This window comes from Apodemus sylvaticus, chromosome 10 (genome assembly GCF_947179515.1).
Source record: "Apodemus sylvaticus chromosome 10, mApoSyl1.1, whole genome shotgun sequence".
Lineage (NCBI taxonomy): Eukaryota > Metazoa > Chordata > Mammalia > Rodentia > Muridae > Apodemus > Apodemus sylvaticus.
In genome coordinates this window covers 80,699,120-80,714,242 of record NC_067481.1, presented here as the reverse complement: position 1 = coordinate 80,714,242, position 15,123 = coordinate 80,699,120, and the positions used below count along the sequence as shown (strand labels likewise).

General features: G+C 44.1%; 1 protein-coding gene across 7 annotated transcripts in view; it reads left to right on the top strand.

Annotated features, from left to right (window-relative positions):
• Rnf145 (ring finger protein 145) overlaps positions 1-15,123 on the top strand; it is a 48,288-nt gene that overhangs the window by 27,487 nt on the left and 5,678 nt on the right. For all 7 annotated transcript variants that reach the window (XM_052197398.1, XM_052197395.1, XM_052197397.1 and 4 more), the window contains 4 exons: positions 1,970-2,205; positions 3,483-3,658; positions 7,653-7,793; positions 9,949-10,131. In XM_052197398.1, the coding sequence (XP_052053358.1) occupies positions 1,970-2,205; positions 3,483-3,658; positions 7,653-7,793; positions 9,949-10,131 (736 nt within the window). The remainder of the gene's footprint in view (positions 1-1,969; positions 2,206-3,482; positions 3,659-7,652; positions 7,794-9,948; positions 10,132-15,123) is intronic.

The following is a 15,123-nucleotide window of genomic DNA, read 5'->3' as shown; positions in this document are numbered from 1 at the left end:
CTTCCCCCTGGGTGCTCTTCCTCCTGGAAGTCCAGCTGCCACCCTCTGCCCTCAGGCTCGGATCCTCCTCTCCAGCGCGCCCCCCCCCCCTGCAGCTTCTCAGTCTGCCTTTGGAGGGAGCTGTGCTTTTGTTTGGCTGTCTTATTCATCAGCTCTGTCTCCTCCCATTTTAAGTTTTATTCTGTGTTCTTTCTACCTGACACTTGTTTTAGTGACTGTTTCTCTTTTTTTAAATGTTTATTTCTCATATGAATCATTTAACTTTTTTTTTGGAGGAAGGCTTGGGTCTTCAAGTTTATCTGGAGGTATATGTCAGTGCCCATGAATATTTTTGATTTTGTTTGTTTGTTTGTTTTTTCTACTAAGCTTCTAGTGTAAATGTGTATGTAGTCCTAGGGTAGTGGGGAAATGGAGGCAGGAGGGTCCTGAATGTGAAGCCAGCCTGGGTGGCACAGTGAGATTATCTGATCCACTTGAAGCAAATATTAGGAAGTGTGAGCTTCCTCTTGTATATTATCAAAGTGCGGGGTTGTCACAGATAGATATGCTTACTCCTGCAAGAACTTCATGATTATGTGACATGGGGAAAAGCTGACTGCTAATACGTCAGACGCACTCAACATAATATACCTGTTAAGTGGTGTCGGGTAGAGCTGGGCCAACAGCGCGTGGAGTGGAGCAAGTCGGTCACAGAACAGTTCGAACACTCTGACCATTACAGACATACAGTACAGGCTGGAGAGATGGCGGCTCACTGGCTAAGAACATGTGCTGCTCTTGCAGAGGACCCGAGTGGGATTCCCAGCACCCACGCACACCTGTCTGCTCACTATTGTGTTATAAGTCCAGCTCCAGTTACCGGGGTTCTGGCCCCCCTCTTCTGGCTCTCTGTGGCATACACATGTGCCCATGCACAGAATGCACGTAAACAATAAAGTATAATGAAGTATTTTAAAAACAAGAAACATCAACTTCTGCTCAGAGTAAATCTAGAAGGTTACTGAGTGTGTGACAGTTGTCACACAGTGGGTTTCACATGCTGGTATCACACAGTAGGCTTCATATTCCCGGACGTTCCTGGCACAGCGCCTTTCACTGCACGCCTTTGTGTGAGCCTCAGCCCTCCGAGAAGAACAGTGTGCAAACTTTGCAGCCTCAGCTCTCAGGATTGGGTTATTGGGGAGGTTTACACGCTTTAGTCAGGGGAAGAGCCGCAGGACAGATGGCATCTTGTCGGAGTGTGATGACGGGCAGGCAGCCTCTAGCTCGGGCTTTATGCTTTGCACATAGTGCAAGATTTCTGACTGTGGAAAGCCTTTGAAAAAGAAGCTGTGTGAAAAGCAACTGACTTGTTGCGACATTGAAGTAGACATTTAAAAATCCTCTTTCTGTTCCCCAAGCCATCACAAATGTGATTAAGAACTAGAGAGGATTATTTATTTTCTGAATCAGCCTTAGGGAGTAAGTATTCCAAGTTCACCATGCAGCTATGTAATTATATCTAGATGAAATGAAAATCTGATTTAAAGGCTTGCTCAAGAGTCTTTGGACTTCTTCAAAAGCTATGATATCATCCTTTTTTTTTTTTTTTTTACATTTTTGGTGTGTGTGTGTGTGTGTGAGAGAGAGAGAGAGAGAGAGAGAGAGAGAGAGAGAGAGAACATGTGGGCACACTGATAATAGAGGACATCAGTTTTGTTTTGGGAGTTCTTATTCCACTGTGTTCCAGGATCTCACGTAGGTTACCAAGCTTCACAGCAAGGCAGGACCCGTAGCATCCTCCTTGTTCTCATCCTCACCTTCCTCCTCATCTTCTTCCTCCTCCTTCTCCTCCTCACCACCATCCTCCTCATCACCATCCTCCTCACCACCATCCTCCTCATCACCATCCTCATCACCACCATCCTCCTCCTCACCATCCTCATCTTGTCCATGTGCTCAGGGCTAATGCATCTGCTCCTCGTTCCAGGTCAGTTAGTGGTGTGCACCTTGTGCTCCTGTGTCATGAAGACGAAGCAGATCTGGCTCTTTTCGGCACACATGCTTCCTCTGCTGGCTCGACTCTGCCTTGTCCCCCTGGAGACCATCGTCATCATCAACAAATTCGCTATGATCTTTACAGGATTGGAAGTGCTGTACTTCCTAGGGTCTAATCTCTTAGTACCATATAACCTCGCTAAGTCTGCATACAGAGAGTTAGTTCAGGTAAGAGTGCGCAGCACACGTGGGTCAGTATATTTCTGTCAAGACAGTTCATTTTCATTCCAACCGTGGCTGTGGGGACACCTTCTCACTGCCCTTCTTCTTACCGGAGGAGGCAGTGGAGAGGCGACTCTCTGGATGCCCTTTGACCTCTGTGACCTTGACGTGATCACTTCTGTTTTGTGTCTTTGTGTAAGACGAAGCTGATACAGTGCACTCCCCCTCCTGTTGCCTCTGTGAGGGTCAGATAAGCCCTGGACCAGGCAGGCTGTTAAAGTAAAGATGGAGATAAGGAGATGGCTGATGGGCATGCCTTGATTTCTCTCCTGCTGTGATCTCCTCCTGCCGTGTCAGCAGGGTGTGTCTTCCCTTTGTTTACCCAGCTTGTTTCACTGGGAAGCTGCACAGGTTGGGTTACCGAGTGGCAGCAGTGCCAGGCGCTGGCACACACACAGCGTGTGCCACTTGTAATTGTCTTTCTCTTCTTCCGCCTTCGCTCTGGGACAGATGACCCTAGATTAGACACTAGGAGGAGAACTGCTTCTGTTACCAGTTGATAAGCTTCGTTGTAAATGAAGGAGTCTTGGTCTGGTTTCCCTCTCTGCTCTTGGCCATGTGCGTAATGTTCACTTACAGGGAACTCTCGTTGACCCAGATGAATATTCCTGGGGGAGAGGGAGGTGGTGTCTTGTGCACTGCCAGCAGACCTTTGGGTACTGTTCCCTAAGTCCCGGGCCAAGCCTAATCCTTTTTAATTTTTTTTTATTAATTTACATATATGCATGTTTGCCTACATATCTGTTATGTACCACCTGTCTGTGCAATGCCTTTGGAGGCCAGCAGAAGGCTTCAGTTCCCCCAGGACTGAAGACACGGAGCATTGTGGACTGCTGTGTAGTTCTGGGAATGAACCTGAATCTTATAGAACAGCCAGTGCTCTTAACCTCAGGCCCAAATCTCCAGCTCCACTTCACCCCCCATTTTCTTAATCAGTGTCTTGATTAGACATGATCATAAGCTGGTTTTCTTCAAAACCACCATGGAGGTTATTTAGTTTTGAACCCAGCCTTCTCTCTCAACCCTTGGGGCAGTGTGTTGTTGCCAGCCTGTGCACACATACCAGATGTGAATAGGAATGTGAAATTCAGTGCCTACGGAACCCTGTTGCCTACTGTGTCTCCACCTCTGAAGGAGTCCAGTGAGAGCATCCCTGCAGGAGGAATGGACTGTGTATTGTATAAGGACCTGAGCTCTAAGGCAGCCTTGCCTCTCCTTTTCAGGTAGTGGAGGTGTACGGCCTTCTGGCCTTGGGAATGTCCCTGTGGAACCAGCTGGTGGTCCCCGTGCTCTTCATGGTCTTCTGGCTTGTTTTATTTGCTCTTCAGATCTACTCCTACTTCAGCACCCGAGATCAGCCCGCATCCCGGGAGAGGCTTCTCTTCCTTTTCCTGACAAGGTAAATCCACCCTTGCAAGTCTGGGCACGTGGGTCCTGGAAGTCAGGCGTGCAGGCTACTGTTAGCAATATCATAGGACTGTATTTAATCAAGATGGGACTTTCATCTGTGTGGGGCCTGGCTCTGGAGTGAAGGGATATAGGAACTGAAGTATTTTCTGTTCAGCTGCCATGGAGACCAGGGTACAGAAAGTGGTTTGTGGCTATGTTACTTAAATGATAGTCCTGTTCAGTTTTAATACGTGCCACCCGCTGGACATTTTTCCTCCCATTTAGTCTTTCTAGCACTCTTGATTTTCTGCAGTGAGGAGACTTCAGGAGAGCATCTCCCTGGTGACACTGTGACAAGAGACACAGCTAGCACTCGAGCCAGGTCTCATTCAGCACCTGTGCCTATGCTGTGTACTTGGGCCATACCCTCATGTTCTTTGTGTTTTGCTCAGTATTGAGATAATTAAATAACTGGTAAAATGGATATATTAGAGCACTTTCCTGTGCAGCTCCTGCCAGTGACCAGCCGGACATCCAGGGTAGACTTAGGCAGGCATCGATGAGTTGTAAGGACAACAGTTGCTGTCTATTTGGCAGTATTTCTCTTCCTTTAATTCTTTGCTATTCTATGGCCAAAAGCCACTGGGTTCTGGTTGTTTGGCTCCTGCTGTTACCAGCAGGGGATTAAGAAAGGAAGTTAGTTACTGGGGCTCTTTTCTCTCTGGCCCAAGGACCCCTGGCTGGCCAGATGAGACGCTCAGAGTTTGTTACCTCTCCATGAACCAGAGAGAAAAGAAAAAAAGAAAGAACAAAGACACACATGCTGGATGGAGCTGAAGGAAGCTTCACTGTTGTAAAACTAGGATAGTTGATCACATGGCTTTCTAAGCATTTTTTTTTATATTCTATGAGTTTGTAGTAAGTTTAAGGCAATAATTCATGTCATAAATCAATAAAACTTAAGGAATAACAGAACTGTTTACATGCCTTTCCATTAAGACTAGTGTCTCACTAAACATTCATTACCTATCTTCTAGACCCATAAGTTCATTATAACTTTAAAGCAGTGATTTGTATGTCACAACTTAGCACGGTTTTGTCAAGAGACACATCATCTGCCTTGTGTCTTACTGTTTTGAAGTCTTGTGTAGACAAACCAGTCAGTGTTTTATTTTCTATCGTGGCACCTACAATAAATTGTTCATTCCCAGTTTATGACAATTAGTTCCCAGATAAAGGTCTCACACATCACCTAGAAGGAATGTTCTTCTGGTACAGTTAGCCCTGGACGCATGAGGCTTTGCAGAGCTCTAATTGCAGCTTTTATTCTATAGGGGACTTGAAATTACTCATATTAGTTTAGGAACTCTATAAAATTATTATCAGTAACTATGAGATCATCAATTCATCTACATAGCATTAGTATATGAAAGTATATCTTCATTCTGATTCTGCAGGAAATCTGCCCAGTTGGGTAGGTTAATGCCCAGGAATCATTAGGCTATGCAGCAGTGACAGGAAAGGCATGTCAGCAGTGGGAAGCAGTCCTGGGGGGACGTCTCTAAGGATCCTACATTTTTCAGAGCTCATGAGCTCACAGCCATGCAGAGCAGCAGGCCATCCCCACGCAGCCCCCTTGCTTGCCTTGGCCTTTCTGATGGCTTCTGACAAGCCCCAAAGAATTCAAACGCTTGGTTTTTAGGACTAAGGTTGTTCATGTATGTGGGGGTATGTGCACACATGTGTTGGCATGCACATGCAGAGGAGAGTACTGGATGTCCTGCTGCGTCATTCTCTGCCTCATTACCTTGAGACAGGTGTCTTGCTGAGCCTGGAGCTGGGCTTGTAGCTAGCAAGACCTAGGGGTCATCATCCTGTCTTCTGTCACCCTATCCCCTCAGTGCTGGGATTACAGGTACACACAGCCACACCCTGGGTGCTGCGATCTGAACTCAGGTCCTCACGTGGGTGTAGTAAATACTTTTACCTACTGAGCTGTCTCTTTGAACCAAGGTTAGGGTTTTCGTTTTGTTTCATTTTAATTCCGTTTGTCATTTGAGTACTTTCCCACTATGGTGTTTATTGTGAGCTTACATCAGGTGACATTTGTCATTTCCACTGAGATTGACTTTGAAATGCTCAGCTCTCTCTATACATAAATGTTCGTTCCTGGCTTGCTGTCTTATTTATTCATTTATTGAGAGAGAGAGAGAGAGAGAGAGAGTGTGTGTGTGTGTGTGTGTGTGTGTGTGTGTGTGTATGTGTGTGTGTTGTGTTGTGTTGTGTTCATATGAATGCCTGGGTATACATTGTAGAAATTAGGTATTTTAATTATTAGTAGCTTTTGTAAACAAGTAATATTATCAACAAAGCCAAATACTTTTAATGACCAGTTTAATATTATATAAGCCCAATGTTTATTTTTATGTTATCAAAGTTTGATTTTTAGTTTTTAAAATTGCAACAATTTTTTAAGGATCTTAAACTTCCTGGTATGCTAGCAGAGTAGCTGTTTAAAGTTAAATTCTTGTATCTATTCTCAAATAAAAAATTGTGGCCACCGTAGTGTGGTCGACAGTGCTGTATTTGTGGGGTGGTTGGGTAGTGTTGTGGAGTGCTCTCTATATTTTCTGCTCCCTCAAGAGAGGTGCGTGGACTCAGGTAAGGTCAGGTGACATCCTAATTGGTCAGATAAGAATAGAGCCTGTGATTGGGCAGTGGAAGGAAAAGGCAGAGCTGAAAGTTTAGAGAGGGGAAAGAGAGGCAGAGGTGAGAGAGAGATGGAGGAAGAGGAAGATGAGCTGGGGCCACTTGGCCTGCAGGAGCCACAGGCAGCTAGGGAGTTCATAGATGGGCAGTAGAGTAGTGTGGAGTACATTTGTCCCGTCCAGGCCTGCAGCTTGTGTTTATATCAGTTGAGTTTTGTGTTCTTTGCATGGGTATTTGGGGGTGGGAGATTTACCATTATAAATCTAGGTGGTATAGTACAAGTCTCTAGTGTTTTCATTTTATGAGCAAGCGGTTGCTGGCTTTCTGCAGGCTAGCCACAGGGGGTGGGTGGCCTGGGAAGATCGGAGTGGCTTGGCACCTGCTGGCATCGAGAACCAGGGCAAGACCACTGCTTGGAGCTGGCCGTGGAGATGGGTGAGGCTCCAGTTGCCAGTGCCTAGCCAGATTTAGCGTGGGTCAACTTTTAAAACTTCATGCTACGGGGTAGTAAGGAGGCTCTAGCTTGATAACGATTGGTCAAGTAAGGAGTTGTGAGAAGCCCCTACCTGAGAGGTACAGTCTGAGCCATTGCAGCAGCCAATAGTTGCCGTAACAGTGTGCTTGCGCATAGCAGGTTGCTTTGGAATATTTACCATCATGTGAAACTGTATGGTTCTAGAGGTATGGGCAAGGTGCTCCTTGAAATTCACTGCACTTAAAGGTGATAGATAACAAAAAGTAAAGCCCTTGCTGTTACTACTTACTGGACATTTGCTGAAGAGGCAGGGGACTTCTGTTTAGAATTGCCAGTGGTAAAATGGCTTAAATTATTTATGGCAGCCAGGCGTGATGGTCCTCTCCTTTAAGATGGCATTCTGTAGGCAGAGACAGGCGGATCCCTGGGAGTTCCAAGCGCCCAGGGCTCTGTAGTGTAGTGAGGTCTTGCCCAACAATAAAGGAAGAAAGGAAGCAGGCTAACACCGAGGGCTACATAGTGAGATCCTGTCCGAACAAATAGAACTAATGAGGTGTGGGGTGCCAAGCAGCCAGGGCTACAGCACTGAGAGCCTGCTTAAGTAAATAATTAATTAAAGCAAAATGAAAAACTAACTTCTTTATGGGGTGATGGGTGAAGCCGTCTCAGGTTTGGATCCGGGATGATTTCCGATGGTCTAACCAAAGTCTGCAAATGTAAAGGCTTAAAATCTTTTTTTTTTTTTTTTTTTTACCACAAAATAGAAAACTCAGCCTCCCGCCCTCCTTCTCTCCCTCCCTCCCTCCCTCCTGTTTTCCAGCATCGCCGAGTGCTGCAGCACGCCCTACTCCCTTCTGGGCTTGGTCTTCACTGTGTCCTTTGTTGCCTTGGGTGTTCTGACACTCTGTAAGTTCTACCTGCAGGGATACCGAGCCTTCATGAACGATCCTGCCATGAACAGGTGAACTGTCCACCTATGATCCGAACCTTCTATGCAGTAATAAGCACGAATGTCCGAGTTTTAGAGAAAATGGAATTTTAAAAACTTTTGTTTCTTGGCTAAATAGTTGCAATATTGGCATTGAAGTACTGTGGAAAACAGTAAACTACAATGTAGAATCATCTTAATTATACGTATATTATGATAAATATTGGATATTTTGCTTTTCTAGATTTTGAGGATTTGGAAAGCTTGCCTCTTCCCATTTAAAGCACATGTCCTCCTGTTAAAATCTGATTTCTGTTTGATGCTTCTTCCCAAAGGCTTTTGTGTGTGTGTATGTGTGTGTGTGTGTGTGTGTGTGTGTGTGTACATAAATTTATTAAGACTTCCTGAGTTGTCAAAGGATGATTTGATGAGAATTAACAATTCTCAAAGGCAGAACAATTAAACTTTCTGCCTAGCTGAACATCTTTGAAGAAAACCCAGATGCAGTATTGTAATTTTGCTACTAAAAGTTTCAGTCTATAATATATACATATACACATACACATATACATATATACATGCATGCATGCATGCATCTGTGCGTGTGTTTTGCCTGCATGCATGTCTATGCACCATATACATGTCTGATGTCTAAAAAGAGCAGAAGAGGGTATCTGATCCTGTGGAACTGTAGTAATAGACAGTTGTGAGCCACAATGTGAGCCTTGGATGAACTGTGGTCAGTGCTCTTAACCACTGAGCAATCTATCCAGCCCCATCTATAAATGTTCTCACAAAGATACAGCTAGGGTCAAATCATCCTTATACCAGAACCTTTTGTATGCTATCCAGTTACTCAGATTCATCTATTGGATTTTTTAATACTTTGCTCAGATAAGATCCCAATAAAACCCATGTTCACTTGACTGACCCATTTTTTTATGCCTTCTTAATACTTAGATTCTTGGTGTTTTTTATTTTCCTGCTGTGTCCTGCTTTTGCTGGGTGCTTCTGCAATGTTACAGAGCATACTCCTAGGATTCACTGTTTTCTTTTATCATGTTTAAATTTTGTGTAGACCATCTGTAGGATTGTTGAGTTGACAGGTTTGTGCATTGTATTCAGTGATTTATTAGCAGAAGTTCTCCAGAAAGATTTACTGGTGTCTGTTCTCAGACTGGCGTACTCACTTCTCGCCATACAGTGTGCAGTGCTGTAACACCCTGAAGGATTTTCCAACATAGTTTTAAAAATGGAAAAACTATACTCATCATTCCTTGCTCATATAAGTTTTTTGTTTTTTGTTTTTAACCAAACCAATCGGATATTATGAAGTCTTGTGACGTGGTATATATTACTCCATGTGAATCCTGAGCTGCAGATTTACTTCTGTGCTGCTGTCTATAATTTCTTGTATTTTTAAAAGGATATTTTCTTCTCCAAGATGGTGAAAACAAACAAAAATGTTTTAAAATAAATACTTTTATATTTAGTATGTGCATGTGTGTGTTTCAGAGAGAGAGAGAGAGAGAGAGAGAGAGAGAGAGAGAGAGAGAGATGGGGGGAGAATCTTTACATTGGCTCTCTGTGAGTAGCAGAAGGATGTGTCTCAGTGACAGTCTGCTTAGGAATTGTTTATTTATTTTATAAATTCTTTTCTTTCTTGGCGGTGGCCGCACCACCACGGTACCGAATATTGGGCGTAGGCCTGGGGGATTGACAGAAAACACAGACATGGGTCATTCTGTAAGGAGAGGGACCAACAATATATACTAGAGTCCGGGTGAAAAACAACAGGAAAAAACAATTATAGCCATAGGTCAGGCACGTGGGAAGTCCCCACCACACCGGGGCGGGAAGGCAGGAATCAAGCTAAGCCAAGGGGTGTTTTGCTTTCAGGAAACCTGTGCAAACAGCTCAGCTGGGGGTGTTGAGCTAAGCTCACTGATGCCCAACACTTTCTTTCATTGTATCCTAAGCATGCTTTTGAACACATGTGGATGCGTAATGTGTGCTACCACACGGATACCCTGGGGCATGACGTTACTTTGCATATGGCTAGGACTTTAGCTTGACATGTCAGAATAGATTTAAAACTGTGTCATCAGCATTCAGGGCCCTCGGATGCTGTCTGGGGTTCAGGGATGGTTGGAGTATGAACTTACTTCTGTACGTGTCTGCCCATCAGGGGGATGACGGAGGGAGTCACTCTGCTGATCCTGGCAGTGCAGACGGGGCTCATAGAACTCCAGGTGGTTCACCGTGCGTTCCTGCTCAGCATCATCCTCTTTATCGTCGTCGCCTCTATCCTGCAGTCCATGTTGGAGATCGCAGACCCCATTGTTTTGGCCCTGGGAGCATCGAGAGACAAGTAAGGAAAATTCTAATCTTTGATTCAGTTAATGGGCTCTCTTCCCTCGTGTTGCCTATAGCCTGAAGAGGGATGGAGACTTACTATTCAGTGTCTTCATGTGTTGTTTGTGTGTTACACTTGCCTTTGCATGCATGGGTGCATGTTGAAGCCGGAGATGGATGCTGGGTGTTTTCCTCCATCTCTGTCCACCTAATTGACCGATGCAAGGTCTGCGTGAACCGGAGCTTGGTGAATGAGTTAGTCTAGTCATGCCTTGGGCAGTCTAGTCTCTATCCTGAACAACTCTGGTCCTCAAACTTATGTAGCCAATGTTTCATCCATTGAGTGGTCGCCTCAGCCTGTCTTTGGCTTTCCTAACCAGTTTTGGTTTTCTCTTTAGGATTTCTGTAGTTTAAAGTCATGTCAAAGCTTTGAAAAAAGAAACTCTTCAGAAAAATGTAATACCGTTTATATGTCAGTTTTCAAGATTTATGAGCTCCTAGTAAATGTATGGCATAATGTGTGATTGTATCCTATGCAACGCCAGGGTTACAGGGGCAAAGCATTAGCGGAAAGTGCAAGCGAAGAAGGGTTGGGTTCATAAACACGTGCTTACAGAACTGCCGCTTCTTTGATGGTCTCTTAGGAAGTTGCATCATAGGGGCTGATAGTCTAACAGAGATTCTTTTTTTTTAACCCCCTCCCCTTTTTAAAGATTTATTTTATTTATGAGTACACTGTAGCTGTCTTCAAACTCACCAGAAGAGAGCATCAGATCTCATGACAGATGGTTGTGAGCCACCATGTGATTGCTGGGAATTGAACTCAGGACCTTTGGAAGAGCAGTCAGTGCTCTTAACCTCTGAGCCATCTCTCCACCCATAATGGAGAGAGAGATTCTTGATGCCATATGGGACCAAATAAAATTGGGAGCTGAATCAGTATACATCTAGTATTAAGAAAGAGCTTAAATTATATTTCCTTTTTATTGTTTGTTTTCTGTTTTTTTCAAGACAGGGTTTCTCTGAGTAGCCCTACTGTCCTGGTACTTACTCTGTAGACCAAGCTGGCCTTGAACTCAGAAATCCACCTGCCTCTGCCTCCCAAGTGCTGGAATTAGAGGTGTGCACCACCACTGCCCAGCTACTTTTATTATTTAAAAAAATACTGTTTATTCTTCTGTGGGGCATATACGGGCATGCAGTCATGTTTGTGGAAGCCAGAGTTTGTTGCCAGATCAGAGAGTCTTCTTGAGTGAGTGCATGCCTGCTTGCCTGCCTATCTGTGTGTGTGTGTGTGTGTGTGTGTGTCTGTCTGTCTGTCTGTCTGTCTGTCAGACAGTCTGTGTGGCAGAGGTTGATATTGGGTCTCTTGCTAAACCCGGAGTTTTCTGATTGGCTGCACTGACTGGCTGTTGAGCCCCCAGGATCCTCTTGTCTCTCCATAGGCTGCACCAAGGAGGCTATAGACCTACTCCCTCAGCAGGCTTCTTCCGTTGGTATTAGCTGAACACTCTAACAACTGAACTGATGGAACGGTGGCTGCAGCCCTAAGACACCTTAAAAGACCTAAAACCCAAACCATTATTGCCTCCAAGATCCTGCTTTGCATGCCAGGAGTATCTGGCTTAGTGGTAGTGTTGTAATCCAACAGACCCCTCAGGGTCTGAGCTCAGGCGCGCAACCCCTCAGCACACAGCTTGACGAAAGATTGATGCAAGAGCATGAGGTTTATTGTTCCACATATGTGGGGTCACTCCGCCACTCAGGCGGAGTCAACCTGGAACGAAGAAAGCAGACATCTTTTATACCCTCCTTGCAAGGGGGGTGGGTTGCTATGAGTAATATATTTTTAAATTTACAGGTCAAGAGGGACTTTTGCAATCAGATTGTTGACAGTTTGTGGCATTCCCTGGGACCCAGTGGCAGGAGAGACAGGGGGGTGATTCAGGGAACTGTTAATTTATTTTGTCTTGTCTTGGTCAGAACGGTCAGAACAGGTTGGTCGCTTTGTATGTTAAAACTTTGTTTCTGTTCTAGAAACCTCTGCTCTCTAGGTTAGGAGCCTGTCAGCTCCTCGGCCAGGCTGCTCTCTGTATTTCCTAAAGGGGAAGCCATAGACTAAGCTCTCAGCTCCTCACAGGGACACTGTCACTGGGAAGGAGCCTTGCTCTCCACATTTTCCTCCCTTTTTGTCTTTAGCATGGTTTTAATCTTAAAATCATAATTCAGTTCCCCCATTGGCAATGGGCCTATACTGTTGTCTGTCTTTGAAATGGAAAGTAAGGTTAGTTAGGCTCCTGGCATTTTTCTTTCTTTTATTTGTGAGGCCGCAAGCAAGCAGACATCTACAGGTCTCGTTGATGCACGAGCGGGCCTTTTAACCAAGAGGGGGGAAGCACTGACCCGATTGTTCTTTCCACACTTTAGGCAGCTCTTGGTGTCTTTTGGAGAGGAGGGGCAGAGCTTATCTTGGTGGGAGACCCCCACATAGTGTAGAGTGATCCGAGGACTGACATCAACCCCTATACAAGTCAGGTGTGCTTCACGGGGGACTCAGAAGCGGACAGTTAGGTCCTCCCCCTGCAGTGCTTTGCTTCACACCCCTTGCAGGTGCCCACACCGAGTTCACGCCATGCTGAGCCAGTGTGCATAGCATAGCTCTGAGTTTCTATGCATCTCCCCCCCCCCCCCCCGGGGGGGGGGGACGATGTCATCGCATGGCTCAGCCAGGCCTCTGTCAGCCAAATCAAGTTGATGATAATGTACCTGTATGGTTTTGAATGCCACAGAGTCAACCTGTTGTCTAATAAATCCTATACACAAGCAAAGGCCCAACAAGGGGCATCAGGAGGGAAAACATGTCACCCATTAGTGGCAACTCTAGAAAATTTCTGTCTCTGTAGATCCTCACTCAGCTTATGGAGTTTATGCAGCTGTAATTCTATCAGGCCAGATTCATTAACATAATAGCAACATTCTTCCTTAAGAAAAAGGCAGGTTCCATCCTTCTCTGCTGTGAGAAGGTCCAAGGCACAGCCAGGCAACTCGGTTGAAGTTACTTGCCCCTGTAGAGAAGCCAGAGATTCAGCAGAAGCCTCTGTAGCTAATTGAAATTGTTTAACTAACCTAATGGTAGTTACAATGGAATGTCTCAATCATCTACCCGCCAGTCCAGGGGCCACCACAGAGGTAGTCAGGGAAGGGCCGATCACAAAGGGAATGCATGTTTCTGTCTTCTGAAATGTCCAGAAGACATCAAAAATTCTGCAGGGGGATGTTGAGTCTGCAGATGTCTGTAGTGTCAGCATTAGTAGGAGGCATCTAAAGGTGTCAAGGACCACAGCCGTTTTCAATAATCAGCATCTCTCATTAACCACTCTGGCAGCTAGCATGTTCCTTTAGCATCCTGCAGAGAAAAACACAGACATGCCCTCTTCCCTATACTCAGAGTTCTTTGGCGTTGAAATTCTAAAAATTTTGTTGTGTACAGGGGATATGGTTCTCTCCTTTTTTATTTCATAGAAATATTGTCTTAAAGTTCCATGGGTCTGTTTTACAATATCTTGCCCCTGGAATAATGGCCATCAAACTTGTCCATAAAGCTTCCTATGTAATAGGCCAATTATCAGCATTCTGCAATAACTAATGTACTTACTGTCTGGACCAAGGATTAACACAGCAACACCGACTCATAATAGGGCGTTCAAACTTTACTTTGGAGGTGAAGATGGATTTACATTAATGGTCCCTTTTGCCAAAGGACTGTTGTGAAACAGCCAACAATTGACTTTTCTGCAAAGTTATTTTATTCCTCATTAGTTAATTGTCCAGGGGATTAGGATTTACATTCTCCTTGAGACCATGAAACAGAGGTTTAAGTTTTCCTGTTGCAAGCTTAAGGTGAGATCGTAATCATTTAAATCAAACTATTTGAATTTTCTGTGCCACAATTTGTCTAGGATATAACTGATTCACTTGCCTGATATATATTTTAATTACAAATACGGATGAATTAAAATCTTGAGCTTGTGACTGAATTGTAAACTGCAACTAATGGAACCTTGACAGTTTAACTATATTTTTAAGTTTCTTCTGAAGAGCATTCCCATAATTTTGAAGAACAAAACTCAGTTCTAAACAATCTATTTTCTTTAAAATCAATATCAAGAGCATTACTTTCATATACAAAGTTTGACTGCCAGTTGTTGCATATGAATGCATGACAGTGCAGCTTTTAATGTATCAGTAAAGAGACATTGCTCTAAATTTTATCTTTTATAAATCTAATTTCCAGGATAAGAATTACACAAAATACTGTCTCAATTTAGGAGTGTCTTTAGACACCTGTTTTTCTGGGTTGGCTCAAGTCACGTCTTTTAGAATAACTCCAATCCTGAGTTTCCAATTTTAAGTTAACTTTCTGTTACCAATGATATAAATTTTTAATCATATTTAATAACTTATAAATCAATACTCTATGACCAAGACATGCAGAACATATTTATACCTTAAAAACTAGTCAGAAACAAAAGTGAAATACTTATTTAAACCTAGACAAAAGTTACTTACATTTTTTTAACTGTAATTTCAAGAGAAAAGCACCTTGTCACTTGCTGAACCCAAAAACACAATCACAGAGGTTTTTCTAGGAAAAACAGCCATCATGTTGAAGAGCTGCTGGCCCATTTTAGAGCTGCTTGTGTAAATAATCAGCCCTAAGCAGGGCTTCTCCAGCTGCACTTGACTCCCAGCCACAGTGCAGGGTAACGTCAGTTTCTGCTGTGCAAATCGAGACCGTCTTTTAAACAAGTTAAACTAAATCAAACGGTGGATGGCCAGCAGATAAAGTTTTAACCATTATTTTTTAACATGAAACACAGTAAAACAATCATTCAAACAACAAAAGCAAACATAAATCGGCAGACATGTGAATTGGGAGGGAAACAGAAGTAGATCCCTGGGTGCGGTGCTCCACCCTTAGTGGCTTACAGTAGTAGAAGGACATCAG